Below are 23,212 nucleotides of genomic sequence, written 5' to 3' on the forward strand. Positions count from 1 at the left end.
TTATGGTTAACCATTAGTTGATTAAATTAAATATATGTTCAAACTGTATAACTGATAAGATTATCTGTTTAATCAGTTTTATAATACATTCTTGTATATACCACATGGACAACATGATAAAACTGTTATAACTTGTAACATATTTATGTATCATACTACATATTGCACGTGTTTAGGTAGGAAGTTATTGAATGTGTTGTTTGTATCATACCATTGTCTGACTTACTGTTTTGACCTGTAGCTCTCACTGTTTGGAGAAAAAAGGTGATATTGAATTCAAGGAACTCTGCCTGTGGAGATTAATAGATTGATGGGTAGTTAGGGTCTGTTTGCATTTGTTATGCTTGCCTAATATTTGTATATAAAGTTTTCTCTAGTTAATTATATTACAAGTATGGTCTCTAATTACTTTTCGCACATAAAAATCACACTAAGCTTTATAAGCTCATTCATTATTTTCTTTTCCTTTTTAGATTGGAGTTGCTCTATAATCTCAACTCATCATATTTCGAAGGTCTATCATACTTATTTTATTTTCGTTTTTAAGTATTGTATTATGTTTCCATTTTGTGGCTTTGAAATCATTTTATCATACCTTGAACTCTATTTTCAACTTTATGGTTTATTTTGGAATAATAATTTGATTTTAAACTTTGTGGCGTCCCAAATTTGATCGTAATATCTAAGATAGGTCTAAGGTATTTCATAAACTAAAACTTAACTACTCAAATAAAGCCAGAGAAAAGTTTCCTTCTATGTAGCACTCAAGCATCTCTAGTACACAAAAATACCAAAATTCTTCTTCCTTGGTTTACTAAAACAGTACACACTCTGGGTATTCGAAACATACATAATCAAGACAAGGCATTCTTGATGAAGGTGGGTTTTCAATTGATATCTAATCCGGAGAAACTATGGGTTCGTACTATTCGTGAGAAGTATAAATGGGACAATCTTGTTCCTATCTCATTAAGTCATGCTAATGGCTCCCGATTGTGGAAAGGACTAAGATACATTTGGAGTGACCTGTATATCAGTATAGCTTGGAACATACGGGATGGGAGAGATACGGATTTTTGGTATGATCATTGGCTTGATACTGAAAATCGTCTTGTATTTTCTTATAAAGGAGCAGGTACACCAAGACCCACCTCGGTTTGTGACATGGTTCTCCCTTCAGGTACGTGGAATTGGGGTAAGCTTTCTTCATTACTCCCTGAACATGTTCTCCAAAGAATTGCTTCTGTCCAACCACCTCAAGATTACTTGGGTCCTGATACACCCGGGTGGAGATGGGAACATAATAGGAAGTTTACTACAAGGTCAGCTTATAATGATATTACATGCCTCGACAATAGTAGTGAACATTCTCTATGGAATTTGATTTGGAAGCTAGGAGTCCCACAAAGAATCCGTGTTTTTCTTTAGTTATTATTCCATGATAGACTTCTTACTAATGTTGAACGATCTCATCGACACCTTACTAGCCTAGTGGATTGTAAGCTGTGTGGGGCTGTTATGGAGGATGCTGATCATATCCTGCGGCATTGCAGTATGGCTAGGAATATGTGGGTAAGGGTTATCAAAACTGATAAGCTTAATGAGTTCATGACTCTTCCTTACAAAATTTGGATTGAACGCAACTTAAGGGTTGCTGAAGTGTATACGCAAATGAATGTAAATTAGGATATTCGCTTCATCGTTTACTGTTGGCACATTTGGAAACGGAGATGTAGTATCCTCTTTGATCCTAATTACGTTGAAAGAGAGGAGTTTATTTATCGTTGTGATAGCTTTGTTGACGAAGTTATGAATGCTAATATTGGAAACGCAAATCCTATTCCATCGATGTCTAGAAGCATCCAGTCTTGAACTCGACCTCCTACCGGTTGGATTAAGGGGAACTCGGATGGGGTTGTGTGGGAGGCATTCCGCCCAACTCTAAAGGAGAATGGGTTTTTGGGTTCACGCGAAGTATAGGAAGGTGTTCCATTCTTACTGCTGAGCTGTGGGGTGTTCATGATCTCTTGTTGCATGATTGGAGATTAGGAATCCGACATATTGAACTGGAAACCGATAATCTCGAAGTTATGAAGATTTGCAATTTTTCATCGGATGCGCTTGTGGGGAGTGCTTTGGTTACTAAAATCCATGAACTACTCGAACTTGAATGGATCACAAAGGTATCACATATATGTCATGAGCAGAATATGGCTGCGGATAGGTTGGCTGCTTTGAGCCGAGGATCCCCCATTACTGCTACTATTTACTTAGAGCCACCTTCAGAATTATCTGCCACGTTGCTGTGAGATCTTCAAACCTCCAACTAACCCGTTTCTAATTGTTATACCAAAAAAAAAAAACAGTACACACTCTTCTAGTACTAGGATTGGGTGTCCTATATCTTTTATCATGATGTTATGGTATTGAGATGTCACCGCTGTGCTGTCATAGTGGGGATGCTTGCTCTTTTGTTGAATGTACTTAGATACCTCCGTATTGTTAATTAATGTTTATTGACTAATTATGAGATGATTTTAATAACGTATTTATTTTTACTTTATTTATTAATATATAATAATATTATTATTATTTCAATTATTATTATGTGTTTATAAATAAACTGAACTGTAATAAAGTAATGAGAATAATATGATTAATATTGAAAAAAATTCTTAGTCAAGTATTATTGTGGGTATAAATAATAATAAATACATTAAGACTAATGTATAATTGATTGATGATAATATGTTGTGATTAATATAGAGATATTAAAATCAATATATAGGTGCACGAATCAAGCGACATCTGTGGTAAATGAATTGCTGTTATTTCTTGATTTCTCAAATTCGAGCACCAAGAATGCCAAAGATATGTGTGTTCAATGTCAAATGGTTGAAAGTTATCTTAGAATAGATATTGTCTTGTACTTACCAAAATTAATAAAAAAAATCAATATATAATTATGTCAAAATTGATACACAAAATTGTAATAATAAAATAATAGTAGATATTAATAAAAAAACAACCAATAGTGATATTACATATTAGTTCGTTAAATGATTTTCCTTTTTCACATCTTTTTATTTTTAGGTAAACTATACGGATGGTAACTATTTTTTCACTAAACTTTCAAAAGTTACAAATTTGTCACTAGCATTATCGATTTATAACAGCATGATCACTCCATCGTTATCCCGTTAAATTGATGACGTGACAACATTAATCAAAAAGTTAATAGTTATTTTACCCCTAAGCTACTGCTAAAATATCAAATATATCCTTAAACAATGATTTTATATCTAATTTAACCTACAAAATTTAATTTTCAATTTTTTTTTTCAAATTCTCACTACCACCTCATTATTCAGGTTGCTCAGTTGGTCTCATCTTTGAAGAAGATAGTGGCTTTCCCTGTTTAAAAGACAAAAAAGCTGTACATATAGCAAGAAGTAATAATACCAACAACAACAACACATGTTTTGCCCAAAAAATAACCCAAAAGCTGAAATTGTGGTTAACTGGGCAGCACGCACGATTAAGAATGGGAGTTATCACAGACAGGGTCCACGTTTGCCATAAACTTGAAAGCAAAAAAAAATGCAATTTCAAACAGACACAATGTTTTCAAATTGTCATCTTTTATGTATATTCTACTGTGGTATCTATTCCATTGGTCTTGGTGACAATATCACATCTAACTTCAGTAGATCAGATATTTAAATTGTGGTTGCGGTCGCATTTCGTTTATCGTGGTTGTAGATATAACAGATGCTATTATAAATATTGCAATCGTGAATTTTTTCTTAAAGAGTTGATTTTTTAATAAAAACTGATTTCTTTTTTAAAAAACTTAAAATAGCATAACAATAGCAGAATAGTGGCCCACTATTGTCGCGATTAGCCGCTATCTATTAAATTGAGACCGCGATCCACCGTTATTGATGTGACTTTGCTTCACACCGCTACTTTTCGTGATAGCAGTTTTGGTCGTTGCCGCGATCGTGATATAGTGGCCGCTATTAGGGTTAGCGTTTGATTGAGTCTAGTTGAGTCAAAAAATTTCTAGTTATTCAAGTTGATGAGTCCTATTTTATAATTCGAAATTGACTTGAAATTTATTTGAGTAGAGTTGAGTTTATAAAATTTGAGTTGAGTCAAATTTTTGAGTTTCTGTTTAAATTTAATTGTAAATATTTATAATATTATGATATTATTTGATTCTAATTTAAATGCTTTTATAATCATATACAATACATATATATTTATTCATATTATTTTGATATGTGATATACATATATCATACAAAATCGAGTGACTTGACTCAAACTTTAAAATTAATCCACCAAATACTAAAAAATTCGAGTTATTCGAGTTGCATTTTACACCTTTGAACTTGAAATTTTTTCGAGTTGAGTCGAGTTTATGAAATTAAAACTCAAAGTCAATTTGATAAAAAATAATTTTTAAGTCAAATTGATTTTTTTTCACCTCTAACTGTAACACCCCAACCCGTACCCGACCCGGATACGAGTCCGATATATCACATTGACTTTTTAAAACAATATTCTTAACAAAATATATATCATTTGGACTTATATTAAGAAAATATGATAATATATTATTGAATTATGTTCGTTATAACCAATTTAAGAAAATATACATTTTATGAATAGTACTATCCGATATGAACAATACTGTGAACAGAATGAACAATACCATGAACAATACCGAATTCTAAAATTTTTCTAGATTGCTGCAGGGGTATCGATACCCCTGCTACAAGTACCGATACCCTTGCTACAATAAATTCGATCCACTTATATAAAACTTATAAAATTTAAACTTTAATAACTATACATTTACCATTTACATAAATACGTTTAAAACAATCCAAAATTCGATCAGAACATATATATACTTAATTTACCGACTTTGTTTACATGCTAACCTATTTATTACATAACAATACATACTTGTAATTTACTTCTGATATGAGCTTCAAGTGGAGATATGTTGTTATGTTGTTTAGCTTTGATCCTCTCGCTTTTCAGTACCTACGTGTAAATCATTTGCACGCTAAGTCGTAGACTTAGTGAGGCATATAAATATAATAATGCATTCCTTATGAATATGAACATGCAATCTATCCCTTCAATCATGTCATATGTAATTCAATGTAAACAATAATAATGCATTTACCTTCGATAATCATATAACAGTAATAATGCATTTACCTGTGATAACTTTTCATAGGCCCATGTACATTACTAAGAACTCAGGGTATTCGAGTACATTGAGGTTGTGCACTATTGCTATCACCACAGCTCGTATGGGGTCCCACTAGGGGCATATGAATTTTGTCCCAAAGGACCTCTGTATTTGTCCCGAAGGACCTATGTTTTGTATTTGTCCCGAAGGACCACTCTTTAAGAACCATATACATATTCCAATGGATCAAATATGTGTCTCAAAAGGCCCTGTAAATGTTCCAAAGGATACATATATGTCCCGAAGGACCACGTAGAACCCTCGACTCTTGGCATACCAACTATACCTATAGCTCTCATATCATATACCATGGACATTATTCTTATGTTTCATATGTTCATGTACTCATGTCATTTCTCTTGTGATCACATAGCTCATATAGCTTATCTCATGTCATATTTTCATATCACGTATTATATCACATGTGCATTTGAATCTATTCACATATATCATTTATCAAATCATATAAACACACACATATATATATCTTATGCATGTATCATAATAATTATCATGTATGCATGTTCATAACTATTGTACTATGAAAATCAACATAGGAATTAGACTTATCACAAGTCTTATTCCATTGTACTATACTTATAGTATGCACTCACCTCAGCCTTGCTTTGATTCGATCCTAATTCTTTGATTTTTCCGGAACTCGTTTAGGCTTTGTATCTACATAAATATAATTTTCAATACAATTATCAGAATCCTAAACATTATCACTCGATTCCAATAACTTAAACTAGTTTAATGAACCAAAATTCCATTTTTCTTTTAGGGGGTATCGATACCCTCCCTATGGTATCGGTACCCTTATTACATTCTGAAATTTTTCGTTCAAGAGGGTATCGGTACACATACATAGGGTACTGATACACTCTGCCTAAAACATGTTTTTTCATCCGAAAATTCATCAGCTCTTCACTGAATTTCCTCATACAAAACTCCTTTCATATCACCAAACTCAACTACAACCATTTTAACTAACCTCTATCATTACCACACCTTATTATCTCTCATACTTCATTCAAATTCTTAAAATTAAGAATCATACCAAATTTTCAACATGTTCTAAATTCAATTCTAACACTTAATACTTCTTAATTCCATTTATGACAAGTCAAATTTGACTTTCACTTCTAATTATGAACTCTATTCCAAGATTTCATTCAAGAGCTCAAAATCTTTAATCTCTCCTATACCTTTCATCTTGTTGTTTTAGAACAAATTAAGCTTTCCTTAAGCTTAATTATCATCTAATGATCATAACCCAACCTTAAATTTAACCAGAAATTAACTAAATAGAAAACTCACCTTTGAGCTTGGAGATAAAAGAGGAGAGGAAGAAGAAGGAAGAAGAAGGAAGAAGAAGAAGAGAGTTTACATATAACTCTCCCTCACCCCACGTGATTCATATTTATCAAGGAAAAAATATATTTCATTGTCAAAGGACCATTTTGCCCTTTAATTTCTTTGATAATTACTAACAACTTTTAGGAAATATTTCCAAATAAATCATTAAACTATTAAATTATTCTATTTTTATCATCAAATTCTGAAATTTTACAATTTGGTCACTAACCCGGTATTGAGAATTTTACAATTTGAATAAAAAAATTATTTTTTTAAGTCAAATCAAGTGTTTTTTCACCTCTAACTACTATTCCATTATATGACCGCTATTTGAATCCATCTCCTGAACTAGAGAGTTAGATAGGGTTGTTGAGAAGTATAAGACTGTGGACTTGGACTAAAAGTAGAAGAGGATAATGGCTATAACTGGGCTTAACCTGTGTACAAATGCAAAGAGTGACATCAGTTTAAAAGGGAAAGCCCCGATCTTCTTCAAGAATGAGACCAACTAATCAATATGGGTGTAAATAGGGAAAGCCACTATCTTCTTCAAGGATGAGACCAACTAATCAACATGGGTGTAAATAAACAGAGCTTGAATGAACGATATTATGCTCATGTTAATTTGTTTATTTTTGAATGTGTTCAGGTTTGGTTCGTGTTCGTTTAAATTTTAATATTGTGTTCGTGTTCGTTTATTTATGGTTCACGAAGAAGTTCGTATAATGTTCGTGAACGTTTTGATTTATATGTTTATGAACGTGCTCGTTTAGCGTTCACAAACATGTTCGTTTAATGTTCGTTTATATGTTCAATTTTAATTTTACCATTTCATATTCAAGTTTAAAAATGGTAAAATTATGCCACTCGTGCTTAAACTCCTTAAAATTCATAGTTTAAATTTTAACTTTTACCATGTATTTATTTAGTCCATACCTTTACCAATATTTAAAATGTAAAGAAAATAAGAAAAAGGAGAACCGACTATACGAGCTTGTTCATGAATATAAATGAATGAGTCAATAAACGAGCTCACAAATGAGCTTATAAACGAGCATGTTCGTGAATATAAATGAACGGAACACACTTCTGTTTGTGTTTGTTCGTTTATTAAATGAACATAATTTTTTCATACTTATTTATTTAACTTAATAAATAAATATAAACAAACGTTATATGAACAGTTCACCGAATACTCTATTTATTTACACCCTAAACAACATGAACTATGATGGTGGTGGTCTTTAGAAAAAAATGAAATTAATTTTTTGTAAATTAAATATAAAATCATTTTTTAAGATCTTAAACTAAATATTAACCTTTTTGTTAATATTATCATGTCATCAATTTATCAAGAACGATGGTGGGGTGGTCATTTTATTATAAATCAATAATATTAATGACTAATTTATAACTTTTAAAAATTTAGTGAGAAATACAAAAACTTACATGTAGTTTACCCTTTATTTTTTCACGTAGGGTGTGGAGAGGACTAGTATCGACAAAATTGTTATCTTCATGCTATAAATAAACGCATTGGTTCCGTCTAGTTCTCGTCTTCCCATTTTCTTTCTCTACCCCTTTCATTTGCTTTTTAAGGAAAACATTGCGATTAGGGAGAAGGGTGAGAGAGATAAAAAGGGAACCAAAGAATTCCAAGAAAAAAATATTAAATTTTTATTTTTTCTAAAAGAAAAAACCCAAACTAGAAAAGCGATTATCGCTTCGTCCTCCCGAAACGACTCCTTCAGGTGCTTCCATTTCCATACGTTTTCTCTTGAGTTTCTTGGATCTGAATTTCGTTATCGAATTTTTATATTTCGATTTCGATCCCCTTCAAAATTTGGGTTTTTAGGGTTCTTAATTTTAAGTTATTAATTTTTTAAGATTCTGGTAATTTGCATGTTGTTAATTGGTTTGGTAGAGCTGGCGTTTTGGAATCTTTTGATTGTTTAGTGATAAATATATGATTAGAATAACTGGGGATTTCTTCTTGGTTCTGGATCTGGGAACGTATTGGATGTCGGTCTGGTTGTTGGAATCTATTCTTCTTACTGTTTTTGAAGTTTTGCGATATATTGATCTCAGAATGCTTTTAGAGGACCTATTTGAATTTCGATATTTGAAAATATTGAGATTTTGCATTCAAATTTTTAGCTGTTTACGGGTTATTGGAAGAGGCTTTTTGAACAATTAGGTATCCTGGTTCTTAATTTTTATTCTTTGATTTGGTTCAGAAGTTATTTTCTCAAGGCTTCCTTATGCTTCTTAAAATTTAAGTGCATATATTTTTTCTTTATGCCTTTTCATACTGCTGCTTTTCCTTTCATTTTTTATGTCTTATTTTCTCCTCCATAAATTGTAGCTATAAGGGAAAGAGTAAGCAATGAAAAGCAAATTAATGAATGATTACAAATGAACAAAAAGCAAATGAACTCTTGGTTTTGTGTTCTCCAAGAAGTTTTCCTTGCTTTTCTCATTTCTGCCTTGGAATTTTTGGAGCTTGCAGATTTTTGTTGGTTGCTTCTCTTGTTATGGCTGCTGCTGCAACTGCAACTGCATCTGGTGGTCCACAATATGCTCCGCCAGACCCAACTCTTCCCAAACCATGGAAAGGCCTAGTTGATGGTAAAACTGGTTATCTCTACTTTTGGAATCCAGTTACAAATGTCACACAATACGAAAGGCCTACAAATATAGATTCTGGCCCAAAATCTTCTTCAGTGCCTATGGGTTCTTCAGTGCTGGTTCAACAATCTTATGAAGGACGTTATAGGTATAGTTCTGAGAAGGAGCATGATCGGTATGGAAAAGTATCCGATGCTGTACCAAAACTTGAGTCAGTATTAGGGAGTGATCAGGTATTTGTTCCCCTTCTGGTCCTATAAATCTGGTATTTGTGATATGTTTTTTCTTTTGTCTTACATGAAAAAGTAGTACATTTTTATAACTTGTTGAGTACCAAAGTGAGTATTAAAGCATGTCCATTTTCTTGTAAATATATATTATATTTGACTATCAAAGTTACATAAGGTTCAAGCATCTTAAGTGGGAGTTTATGGTATGTTCATTTCCTACCTAGGATCGGTTTAATGTTCTTAATTTTGCATAGAATGCTAGGGGTGGACCATTTCATTCCCATACACCTAATGGGACTTCCAACACTCTTATTGGTGGATTATTTGCTAGAGGACTGGGATCAGCAGCTGGAGAAAGTAATTTGTCTGGTGACGCTTATTGTCATCAGCATGAGATAACAGTAACTGTGAGTATCTAGGTGGTAATTACGGTTTATTAACCATTTTAGTATTTTTTTTTCATTCAGGCAATTTAGCTTTTGTAACTCTCATTTTGCTTGGACATTACCATCCTTTTGACAAATTGTTCTCTCCCTTATTTCTTGTCAGGGAGGTGAAGTACCACCGCCCTTTTCATCATTTGAATCTACTGGTTTTCCTTCTGAGATACTGAGAGAGGTATGCTTCTTCTTGCTCCTTCTAGACTTTATAACACAGGTGGTCAATTGAAAGTTGCATATGGTAAGTTAGTCGAACCATGCAAGTTGAATGTTTCTTTGGAAAGTTCTGTGATTGCTGGAGGTCCGGATGAGCGTCAGACACATCTTAATTCTTTTTCCATCTTTACTTTTTTGTCGAAGGTGCGATATTTGCTCCTTGGAGGGGTTAATGTCGTACACTGTGGTGCCCTCTGTGGGGGGCTTTGCTTGTAACTTGGGGCGACCTTGTATGGTGGACCGATTTTTCGGAAGGGCATACTGGATGACCCAAGTTTTTGGCCTGGACTGCCGTAGCTGATGATTAATTCTGCTACTGTGTCTGAATGGAAGAAGAGGCCTCCTCCAGTTCCAGCTTCCATCAGGAAGCATTGATTGCTTGCATATGGGGGATGACGCTTCTTCTGACTTAGGCCATTCATCTATAACTCCTAAAAGAAAACCAAAAGTCTTGAAGGTAGTTCTGCTCATGGAGGTTGCTGGTGTTTGTTTTTTTCTTTTCTTTTAACAGGTGCACAATGCTGGGTTTTCTGCTCCGACTCCCATTCAGGCTCAGTCATGGCCAATTGCATTGCAAGGTAGAGACATAGTGGCCATTGCGAAAACGGGTTCTGGGAAAACATTGGGTTATCTACTTCCTGGATTTATGCATCTCAAACGTTGCCGTAATGATCCTCAAATGGGTCCAACTGTGTTAGTTTTATCGCCAACTAGGGAGTTGGCTACTCAAATACAAGAGGAAGCTAACAAGTTTGGGAAGTCGTCAAGAATTAGGTGCACGGTATGTTACCACTCTTTGAATCAGAAGTCAGGGCATCAATTTGTTCAATTCTTTTTTTAGTTCTTTTATAATGATCCTATATAAATAGTATGCTTAAATTTTTTCAAATAATCCTCCCCCAATTATATTTTGATATAGGATCTTTTCAAAGGTGAATGTGGACAGAACTGTGAGTTTACACTGATGTGATTCAATATTTGTATATGTGCAGTGTTTATATGGGGGAGCACCAAAGGGTCCTCAGTTGAGAGAGATTGAGAGAGGAGTAGATATTGTGGTTGCCACTCCTGGCAGGTTAAATGATATTCTGGAGATGAGGAGAATCAGCCTCCACCAAGTTTCTTACCTCGTGTTAGATGAGGCTGATCGCATGTTGGACATGGGCTTTGAACCTCAAATACGGAAGATTGTGAATGAAGTTCCTACTCGCAGGCAGACACTAATGTACACGGCAACATGGCCAAAGGAAGTCCGTAAAATTGCTGCTGATCTACTGGTAAATCCTGTTCAGGTCAACATTGGCAATATTGATGAGCTTGTGGCAAACAAGTCTATTACCCAGGTTTGAACTCCATTATTGCTATTTCTGATATAATTCAATTCTTATTTGAATCTGTCGGGTAGTTTTTATGTCCATGAATGGTTCTCTCTAATATATAGTTGCTAAGAAATTTATCATTGTCATGATATGTTGCAGTTTGTTGAAGTATTATCACCAATGGAAAAGCACAGAAGATTGGAGCAGATACTGCGCTCACAAGAACCAGGATCCAAGATAATTGTTTTTTGTTCAACTAAGAAGATGTGTGATCAACTTGCTCGCAACCTCGCTCGACAATTTGGAGCTTCTGCTATCCATGGAGACAAATCTCAGGCTGACAGAGATTATGTGTTAAGTCAGTTTCGCACTGGGAGGTCCCCAGTGCTTGTTGCTACTGATGTTGCTGCTCGTGGATTGGATGTTAAAGACATAAGGTAGGGGTTGGGATTTCTTATGTATGGTTCCATTACTTTGTACTTCTATAGCTGTGAGGAGCTACTTATGTTAATGCAGGAAAATCTTCATATTTAACGCTTTGTTCGTGATTTTATTACATTTTCCGTGTTAGTAAATCATGATAATGTTTGCAATTATTAATATCTTTCACAGGGTGGTAATCAACTATGACTTTCCTACTGGGGTCGAGGATTATGTTCATAGGATTGGGAGGACTGGAAGGGCAGGTGCTACTGGATTAGCATATACATTCTTTGGTGATCAGGATTCGAAGCATACTTCAGAGCTAATCAAAGTTCTAGAAGGTGCAAACCAGAGGGTGCCTGCAGAACTTCGTGATATGGCTTCACGTGGTGGTGGAAGGGGAATGCCTAGACGTTGGACTCCCAATTCTGGTGGCCGTGGTCGTACTGGGTTTGGGTTTGGCGGCAGGGATGGTGGCAGAGGTGGTCGAGGAATTTCTTCATTACCATCTAGCTGGAATGAGAGAACTGGAGGACAGGGATATAGGCACGAGTCCAGTGATAGGTATGTTGTGTTCTCTTCATCTTTTTATTTATTCTTCTAATTTTAAAATTTTGTTAATTCTACGTTCTATACTTGCTTCTGTACTAGTTACAATTATTGAACTGTTGGTGTGGTGGTATTTGATTTTTCTTTATTTTCCCACATCGTCTTTGATTAGTGAATTTAGAATTTATTCTAATTTTGGTATGGAACTTTAAATTCTCCCATGTTTATTGGTCCCTTTGTTATGTCTGAACTGATATGATTGTGGTTTCCATGATAGTTACAATAAGGGAAGAAGTCGCAGTCGGAGTCCTGCAGGTTGGGGTGATTGCAGTAAAAGTGGTTTCCATGAACGCAGCCGGAGTCGTAGTGCTGACAGGTATGATAGTGCTGCTGCACGTCAACGCTCGTGAGAGGTCCAAATCACCATATAGCGGTGCTGGTAGTAGTGGAAGATCGATTGGCGACTCTCAGCAGGAGGGGAATATGCTGGTAAAGGTTTCAGGGAATGAGGAAGAAGGTATGATACCTCATTGATCTTTTTGACCTCAGAATTTAGGAATTTGGTGGTTCATGCCTTCTGATAAACTTTTCTTTCTGAGTTTGGTTCGAGTTTTAATATTATATAGTTTAAGAAGTTGAATCACAAGGGAATATTTGTTACATTTTTCTTGATAGACTTGCCAGGTTTCAGATGAATGGAGGTAAAATAAAATAAAAGTAGGCCAAGATTGTTACGTATTAGGATAAAACCTTGAATCTTTGTGATGTATTGGTTGTGCGATGGATATGTTAAGGGTCAGATTACTGTCTATTACAGAGTGGATTATTTTAAAAATTTCTACTGATAAGTAATTTATTGTTATTTTCTTAAATATCTAATGTTATGTTTCTTCCGCAAAAGAATTGAGAAATGAATGAATATTTGGAGGGTCATTAAATGTATATGTTAGCATTTAGGTTGAGTTACAAAGATGAAGTGCTTTTAGGGTTAAATACTTGCCACATTTGACATCTCGAGTATATGTTAAATATTTGGTATATAAAAAATATTAAGCAAGGGCTTTGCATTATCAAGGGAAACTAATAATTGATAAAGATAATTTCCATTATTGTTTTAAAAAATGGTAAATATATTATTTTATTAAAGTTTTCGTGCCAACCCTAGTGTTACAGATTAGCACAGCCTTGTCTTAAAAGAATAAAAAAGAACCCATCAACAAGCTTGGGTTTCTCTCAATTTTCGGATTCTTTTCTCGGAAATGAAGCAAAGTTTACATTCAGATTAAGCTTTTTTCCTTTAAAAAAGGGAAAAAGAATCATAAATGGATACAGATGATTTATTATGCGTACTTGGGCTATGGTTTCAATTGTTTCGCTCTGGAGTACAGGAAGAATCCAGTAAGAGCCAGTGTAGTGCCTGCATGTATGCCAGTAGTTAAAAGCTAAAATACAAATATAATTGAATTTTACTGCACCGTTAAAGCAGATGATTTGCCGAGGGAGTTGATGGGTGAAAGAGGTGTCTGGAAGAAGATAACTGATGAAATGATGACCACAACTCTCTTCACACAATTCCCCACTGAATGTGTCACTGGTGACACCATTTGCAATATCATGTATGAGACCTGTCATACACAATCCAGACTCAGATTATACACATTCAAAGACACTGCATACGATAATGACACAATTCTTTTTTTTTTTTTCAAAAAAATAAAATATTTGTATTAAATATATGTTCATATACAACATCGGACACATGTAGAATGACAGAAGAAGAGGGTTACCTGTTGATAGCTGTGGAAACAGAATCCAGCCAGAAGAGATCTTATGCATAGCTTCTGATATTCAAACCTTGGTTTGCCTTTTACACCAAGTATGTGAAAATGTTAATGGCATAACAAGCTCTAATCGCTTTAACACAACAAATGTAAATACTTACAGCAGATTGTAGATATGGACTGAACTTCACTCCTTCCAATAAAATGGCAGCAGGAACCAATAGAATAAACGAAATTATGGTGATTATTGAGAAAAGATTGATATTGTCCAGTGTCTCCTGCTTTATAAAACATACATACAGATTAGTTCCTCGTCTAAACATTGCCTATTGTATTGGATATAATACGTGGTTTGTACCTCACTTCTAACCATGAACTTTTTGCTAAACACATTACGCGATTGGTTAGTCACATTGGAAGCCATTGCACTGCAGAAACCAATCCTGTTGCAGAACACGTTTAAGAAACAATTTGACCTACACTTGAGTCAAATAGATGTACTAAGAAAAAGGGTGTTTGTTACCAATTAAATGATGCCTCAGAGAATGATGCGAATGCCACTCCACCAACAACTGGTACAAGGGAGGATACTATCCAAAAAGTAGGCCACTGCAAATATACAAGCAGGAAAAGAATTGCGAGGTAAAATAAGAAACCCTCTTGGTTTCAACTAATCAAATCAGACAGTACATAAAGTGGTACCTATCCTAGAATCAGAACAGAGAACAAGACAATGAAAAAGGGTTCCATTGCAATCCCAGTGATTGCTTGGTTTCCAAGAAAACAGACAAAAGGAAAATGGATTTAGAACTGCTTGTTGAAAATGTTGAAGTAGATATTCAAAAGATACCAAATTGCAAACATGGCTACGAGCTAGAGCCCTTTGTCTCGCCTATGTTTTCAGGAACCTCTTGAGCTCTGACACTAAGACCATCACATCTTCCTTTCGGAATAAACAATGACTCGGACACCCGAGGAGCATTGAAGGAGGAACAAGAAGAAAGCAAAGAAGCTTTTTGAAATGAAAGTACATTGATGGAACTGAATGGCTTTAAAGAAGACGAGTTGGATACCGGACTACATCTGGGGTTTGGATTCTTATTTAAAGGTCTAAACAATGGAGTTAAAGGAGAAACAGAGAGTTTAGTGCTCTGCATCTTGAATGTTGCGTATGGGAAGACAAGGTCATAGTTTTTGTGCGGGGCTTTGCATGAATCGACAATGGCATTTACGTTCGCAGTTGGCAGTTTGCTTAACAAGTCGTGCGGTTCATATACTTGATTGGATTGGTTCATATAATTATGGGATAATGTTAAATTGCAGACTAAAGGAAATGAAATCATTCAATCCAAGGTTTCATTTGATTTGCAGGAGGTGGAAAAAAATTAATGGATGACATGAATCCCAAAGCACGTGCATATAGGATGCCTTGACAAAGATGTGGCAATGACGGCTTCATTCTCGAAAGGGAAATCCAAACATGGACCCCATATTTTATGCTAACAAAATTTATCCCCAAAATCCGTTTCCATGATATTTTCAACCTTCCTAGGAACCCCATCGAAAGATAATATATTGTTTTTATGTTTATAATTTTAAATATATTTGATAAATTTTAATGTTTTCAAGTTAACATAGGGAGAATAACTCATCAAGTGGTCTCAATGATAAAAGAGAATTGTGTTCTTCTTAAATGTCTTAGGTTCGAGTAGCTACGTGTCTGCAGGGTGTTTGCCTTGTCAGTTGGTTAAGAAACTTCCGAATAAATATTACCTTGTAATCATCTCAAACTATTAAAAAAATTAATATAGGGAGAAAAAGGGTAGTTCTATTGTGCAACAAAAGGTTAATTTAAGGATGTTTTTACCTTAAAATATCATCAACCTAAAACGTTATATAATTTATAATATTTTCGGTTTAAATCTAAAATGCTACCTTGTCCAACATAAAATATTACACTCTTGATAAGATTTTCGGTTACAACTGATTTAACAATTGTATTCTAGACTCTCCCAGGGAAAAAAAAAAAGAAGAGGGTATGTATAGGTGGATGGTTAGAGTCAACCTACAAAGTTAAGAACATACACATTATTTTTGTTAGGAAAGCAAAATCCTAAAATTTTAGAGGAGACAAACTTATAAAATTTAAAGGGTGACAAAAACATAAATTTTTTTCCATAAAAAATCTTAATGTTTAAGTTGGGGAAAAATAAGTTTTTTTTTATAAATTTCATTCATAAGTTAATCTTAGGCAAGAATTTCATGTCATGTTAGCATTTATATTTAATTCTCTTTATTATTTTGAAGTTAAGTATTAGAATGTTGATTTAATTACGTATGTATGATGTCTTATGCATATAAAAGAAAATTCAAGAGAAAAAAGTAAATGAGGATCTACCAAAGGAAAGAAAAATGCCTAAATAAAGTCTTCAAAAAGTTTGAAGTAACATTTAGGGTAACTTTACTATTGTGAGTGCCTTTACTAGAGTTTATGGTAGATATATGTTGTAACACTTTTGACCTGTACTCGACCCGAATATGAATATGAGATGTCACATTGACTTTTAACTTTTGAAAACTTTGAAAATCTGACTAAATTTTTGACTTTTTATTTTTATTTGAAAAAGAAAAACGAAACTTAATAACATATCAGAGCATCTACAATTTAAAACATTATTAGTACATGCCAACAACATTTCAAATAACAAACACATATACAATTCAAATTTCACTGATCTGAAAATCTTCACAAGTAAGCTACCCTACCCTTGCTTATTCGACTTACTCCTCGAAACTCTTTAAACCTACGTGTGAAAATAATCCTACGCTAAGTCTATGACTTAATGAGGCATAATGAGTATATTAAACCAAAAACATTTATTTAAACATTTCATAGAAAAATACTTAATATGAAATCTATTTACGTTTCATATAAATAGAATGGACTTTTAATCACGGTTCAATTCATAATCAACTTACATTTAATAACAAAAACTACATATATATATATATATATATATATACTCCTTTCAACCCATATCAATTTATTTAAGTAATATCCATTTATTTAATTAGCCCAACATATACCACTAAGAACTCAAGGTATGCGAGTACATTGAGGTTGTGCACTAATGCAGTCACCACTTTTCATAAAATTTGCACCGAAGTGCCACGTAAATTTTGTCCCGAAAGGCCGTGTAGAATTTGTCCCGAAGGACCGCGTAGAACCCTCAACTCTTGGCATGCCAACTATACCCCTAATTCTCATAAAATATACTTTGGGCTTTTTCCATATAATTATTTCACATTTATTATTCAAGTGTCTTTTATTCACGTAGAACACATTTACATATATCATATTCACATAGAACATATTTACTTATTTCATGTACTCATACATTGTCTTAATTCAAAATCATTTATTATTCTCCATACAAATCATTCATATAATTAATATACGTAATATATTTCACAAAACCAATATCATACAATTCATACTCACAATATTCACATGAGATATAAAGAACTTATCGTATTAAATAGTTTGGGTAATTCATACCCAAAATCATTCAAAGAAATCATTTAATAAAACATGATAAAATATATATTATAAAACAATTTGAAACAATTTCTTTATAAATCAGCCGAGGTTGACTCATCGCAAGTCTCCCTCATTTCGTACCTTGAAATCATAAATAAAATGCATTCACCTTTGCCTCACTTAAGCCCTAAGCAACTCTTTTTCACTTTAACTCCCCAACTTTATACTTCATTTCGTTCAACATTTGTTTTCGGTCAAATCTACACATTACATGATCAATATGAATATCGGAGCTCAATTATCATCTAATAAATTAGCCTTTACTTAAATAAAATGAAACACCTAATTTAACATTTCAGACTGAATATTATCGATACTTTTCCTACAGTACCGATACTTCTCTTTTATGGTACTGATACCTACTTCGGTATCGATACCATTTTGGCATTCTGTAATTTCATCCCTACTTACAGTATCGATACCTTACCCTTGGTATCGATACCTCCACATCAATATCGATACTACTTCAATCAGTATTGGTACTATTCATCCGATTCAAATCATTTATTTCAACTTAACTTTATAGTATTGGTACTATTCTTCCAGTACTTATACCCTTACCCAAAATTCATATATTTCACTTCGAAAATTACCCAACTTCACCTAAATCTCCTCCTTTTAACTCTATTCGTGCCTTTAAGCTCATTTACACTTATTACCACTAACTTATATCCATTAAAACCCCTTTAACACTTTAATTTCTCCATAGAACTCTTGAAACTAAAAATCATAGCAATATTTCAAACATGTTCTTAATCCATTCTAACACTTTTAATCCCTTAATTAAACCCTTGACAAGTCAAATATATTTAACAATCCAAATACAATCAATTTCAATCAATTCTCTTAGGACCCTAAATCACCATTAAATCCTTAATCCCTTAGTTTCTACTCATCTTTAAGCTTTCTTAAGCTTCTATATTACCCAAGAACTCAAAACCAAATCAGAAATGAAATAAACAATCAACTTTAAAATCTCTTACCTTAGCATGGAGAGTCTCGGTGGAGAAAGAAGAGAGAGAAGATGAAAAATTCTAGATTTTTCTTTTCCTTTCACTATTCCTCACCTCTTAAATATCTTTTAAAAATGAATTTTAAATTCATTCATGCTAAAAGACCTCTTTGCCCTTCTATTCTTACATTTTTGATAATAAGTCCTAGAGACAAATTCTAAACTCAGTCCTTAAACTTTTTAATTAATTCAAATTAAACCACTAAATTTTAAATCCTTATATTTCAGTCACTGACCCTAAGTTTGGGGTATTATAATTCTCCCCCTTAAGAAAAATTGTCCTCGAATTTTCATTATACAAAGAGATGAGAAACTTTTCTTTTTGTGTCCTCAACACACTTCCATGCCACCTCTTCCGCTTTGTGATTACACAAAGCACTCTTACTAATGAAATCATCTAATTTCTTAGTTATTTAACTTCATATACTAAAATTTGTACTAGTTCTTATTTATAGGCCAGGTCAGATTGAACTTCTATTTCTTTCGGTGCTTTGATGTGAGAAGGATCTGATCGATATCTCTTGAGCATTGAAACATGAAAGACATTGTGAATCTTTTCCATTCTGGTGGCAATGCTCACTTATAGGTCCAACTCTTTTTAAGATCTAATAAGGTCCAATGAATCTAGGACTGAGCTTTCCTTTGCGTCCAAAATAGAGAATCTTCTTCCAAGGCAAGACTTGGAGAAACACTTTATCACTTACTTGGAATTCAATTTCCTTTATCTTCAAATATGTGTAGGACTTTTGTCGATCAACAGCTATCTTAAGATTATCTTAAATAATATTCACTTTTTCTTCAACTTCTTTGATCAAATCTAGCCGCACTAAGTCTTGATCTTTCAATTCGAACCAACTTAATGGAGTCTAAAGTTTTCTTCTATGCAAAACTTCACTTAAAGTTATCTTGATACCTTTCTTAAACTTGCTGACAATAAGTACTATAATCTTAAAAATAATATTCACTTTATGTCAATCATTTAAAAATAAACTTAATGATAACTCTTTCCATACCTATTTCTAAGCTCTTTCTATAGTACTATAATCTTTCATCAGACAATAAGTCTTTAGTTTCTCCTTTTCCCACTTATTCCATATTTGTCAACCATAAAATTTTCATCTTTTCTTTAAGATATTTATTCGATCAAGTAATAAAGGCTTTAAAAATTATTATACAAACAACACACAATCTTTCTTTAAAAATAATCATGGATTCCAAACTTTCAAAATAAAATGTCTTTAAGCTTTGTAGTACCAGCCACCATATTAATCTTTCATGTTTGTAATTGATAACCACGTCCTCATTTTTCAAGGAATTTAATCCATTTCTTGTTTTTTCATTCCTTCAATTCAACACATACTTTTAACTTTTGAGATCCTTATGGATATAACATCATTCACCGAATAATTAGTGGTTTTCTATCAACAAAGTATCCTCAATCATTGCTAACTCGAGATTGTGAGTCAGTTGATTTCTTTTATACTTCTTTAGTTTCTTAACAGTGTAACTAAAACTTTTCTTCTTATGCAAACACACATTCTATAATTATAATACATATTACTATGACTCACATAATCTTTTCCAAATTCTAATCATACTAACCTTGGAACTCATGCCAATATTCTTTGTAATTTCTTAACATTTTCTTGACACTTATCAATCAAATTAAGTAATATCTATCCTCAATAATTTGGTCAGAGAAAATATAATCATTGACTATATTCTTATCATTATTTGGAATTTCATTCGACTATATCTCAAGCTTCCTTAATATACATATCCTTATCTTCTTAATTGAGTCTAAATGGCCAAGGAATACAACCTTAGAAAATCCACACTTATGTTTAGTAAACTTAGCATACGAATTTCCTCCTGATCCTTTAAACTCGATCACACATGCCTTAACATAACTTTTAAATTCCGAATAACCTGATCGGACCAACTATCTATCTGTGGATGGAAATTAGCGCTAAAGTTAAATCGAGTTCCGAAAGCCTTGTACGAAGAATTCAAAAACCTTTAAGTAAACCTTAGATCCCATGAGATACAATTAAAACTGACACTCCATTTAGTCTAACTCTCTCCTTGATGTATAGTTCCGCATACTTATCCATTGAAAAATTAGTTCGAACAGGAATGAAATGTAATCTTTGTTAAATAATCCACAATTACCCAAATTAAATCCTTTTGTTCGGTGTCAAAGGTAACCCAGTTACAAAATCTATCGTAAATCTTTCTCATTTTTACTGAGAACTGAAAATTGTTTACTTTCATTCCAATTTTATTTAATACCTTATTTTCAACATGTCAAGCTTATAAGCTACACCTCTTTAAAATTCTTAACATGTTCTATCCTTAACATGTAATTATATATTCTTCCTTTTTCTAACAACATAACCTTGAACTTTACCTCTGCAATTATCGTGTTATATTTTTCTTCTAACAAACAATTAAAGTAACATATCAATTTCCATAACTTTATTATACTCCGTAGAAAGTCCTATCCTTTTTCTTTGTACTCCAATATCCTTCTCATAATGGTATGAAAAACATCATCATACTACTTAGAATCATTTCTAATTACCAAATTATTGCACCTTCCTAACTTTGGTAATCTTTACTACTTTGTAAGGAATCTTATTCTTTGTTATTCCTTATACTCAGAATTTCTCCACTTGATCCTCATAACTAAATTCAAATACATATCTAACTATTTAAAAATACTTCTTCCACTTTAATTAGTACAATTTCTGACGGATTTTTCTAATCCAGTTTACAAAGTTTACATTTAAACCTGATTTCTTATCAGTAACAATTCTTAATCCTTATTCATATTTCAAAATAAATTTCTCTTACTTCGAACTAAACCTACTTGCTTTATTTGTATTCTTTACCACAGAAGAATCTTTTCAATTATCCTCTATAACATTACAATTTCTTCTTCAACTGATCTTATTATTACCTACCTTGCATCTCCTTGCTTCTTAATAATCCAAAAATGTTGCCTCATTTACTAATAACTTGCTTAGTGAGGAGGGCCATTAAGATTTTCCTTATGAATCTTTTGAATAACCAGAGAATTCCAAAAGATTTCAAATTCAAATAACTTTTCAAACTTCCATTCAATCATAGCTCGAACATATATTATACTTTATACTATTTCACCATTATATTCTTTCTGAAAGTTTAAATCATTCATAAAAATACTTCATGTCATTCCTTTATCTTAATCAAATCCAATATCATTGGAAAATACAATTATCGTTGTCTTTCGGATATAATTCGGAATTCGATTCCCTAGCACATAAATATCAACAAAATCTGGTTAAACTTCAAAATATTTTCCAAACTAGTCTTCAGCTCTTCGAATTCTAATATTCGATCAAATTTAAAAAGAAATACTTCTATACTTTTAACTACGAAGCTCGTCAATCCTTAACAAGTGTAGACACTCATTTTCGTTCGGGGCTTATTTAGTATATATTAACATATATAGTTTTTGAAAACATTATATATATAATATAGTTTTTGAAAACATTTTGAACGTATATAATATATGGTTTTGAAAGCATTTTTCGAATATATATAATATTATTTTTTAAATATAATGTCATTTTATTGATTTATTTATTTTCATTTATTTATTTATTCATTTTGTTATTTTTATTTTTCCTTTTTTTAGGGGTCCAATAAGTCCAAAACAGTCCAAGAGGCCCAGTAAGGACCCAACCGGGTGGGCAAGTGAGGAGTGTTCTAATCAGGTCTTACTCTCCAAAATTAGTAGTAAAACGGGCACATTCTGCAATTTATTTTATTATTTGGTCACGGATGGAGACATGGGCATGACTTTGGGCATGACACGGTTTGACGTGACAGTTTCTAGAAGGCCCAATCAGTGTTTCTAGAAGAACGAATAGATCAGCCGCACATTTCTGCAATTTGAATTTGAATTAAACTCATGTTTTAGGATATTATTTTAATTTTATCTTTAGGAATTTTAGTTTAAATTGTTTAAATTATTTTAATTAGGATTTAGGATAATACTTTTATTATATTTTATCTTATCTTTGTTTTAGGAATTTTAGTTTAAATAGTTTTAAGTGTTTTAATTAGGCTTTAAGATATTATTTTAAGAATTATCTTTAGCTTGTTTTAGGAATTTGAAGGTTATAAATACCCTCTCAGGGTAAGACTAGAAATAGATCTCTCACATCTGAGAATAAAATCTCCTTTTTCTCTCTAGCTTTCTATCTATTTTTCGCACACTTCTTTATTTTTTTTAAATTTCGTTTTCAACAATTATGCTAAGTATAACTTTGGTCGTACTTAGCTAATTTTCTTTTAAGCCGAAGGCTAAAGCGAAGGATCAATCCCAAACATGAG

General features: G+C 32.8%; 1 protein-coding gene and 1 pseudogene across 4 annotated transcripts; one reads left to right on the plus strand and one right to left on the minus strand.

Moving 5' to 3' along the window:
- Positions 1-1,174: 1,174 nt before the first annotated feature.
- On the plus strand, positions 1,175-13,214 carry LOC120138519 (DEAD-box ATP-dependent RNA helicase 14-like). 4 transcript variants are annotated; one of them, XM_039153966.1, is made up of 9 exons: positions 1,175-1,180; positions 9,140-9,491; positions 9,743-9,895; positions 10,038-10,106; positions 10,656-10,925; positions 11,137-11,487; positions 11,623-11,900; positions 12,076-12,450; positions 12,713-13,194. In XM_039153966.1, exons 2-9 carry the CDS (start codon positions 9,165-9,167, stop codon positions 12,843-12,845), a joined length of 1,956 nt encoding a protein of 651 aa, XP_039009897.1. In that variant the 5' UTR covers positions 1,175-1,180; positions 9,140-9,164; the 3' UTR covers positions 12,846-13,194. The 4 variants fall into 4 exon arrangements, with proteins under 4 accessions (XP_039009897.1, XP_039009900.1, XP_039009898.1 ...); XM_039153969.1 differs by lacking the exon at positions 1,175-1,180 and adding an exon at positions 8,185-8,381 and having other exon boundaries at positions 12,713-13,193; XM_039153967.1 differs by lacking the exon at positions 1,175-1,180 and adding an exon at positions 8,298-8,381 and having other exon boundaries at positions 12,737-13,214.
- A 561-nt stretch (positions 13,215-13,775) lies between these two features.
- On the minus strand, positions 13,776-14,966 carry LOC120138569 (annotated as a pseudogene).
- Between the last annotated feature and the right edge of the window lie 8,246 nt (positions 14,967-23,212).

The sequence above is a fragment of the Hibiscus syriacus genome, unplaced genomic scaffold (assembly GCF_006381635.1).
Source record: "Hibiscus syriacus cultivar Baekdansim isolate YM2019G1 unplaced genomic scaffold, ASM638163v2 tig00110694_pilon, whole genome shotgun sequence".
Taxonomy (NCBI): domain Eukaryota; kingdom Viridiplantae; phylum Streptophyta; class Magnoliopsida; order Malvales; family Malvaceae; genus Hibiscus; species Hibiscus syriacus.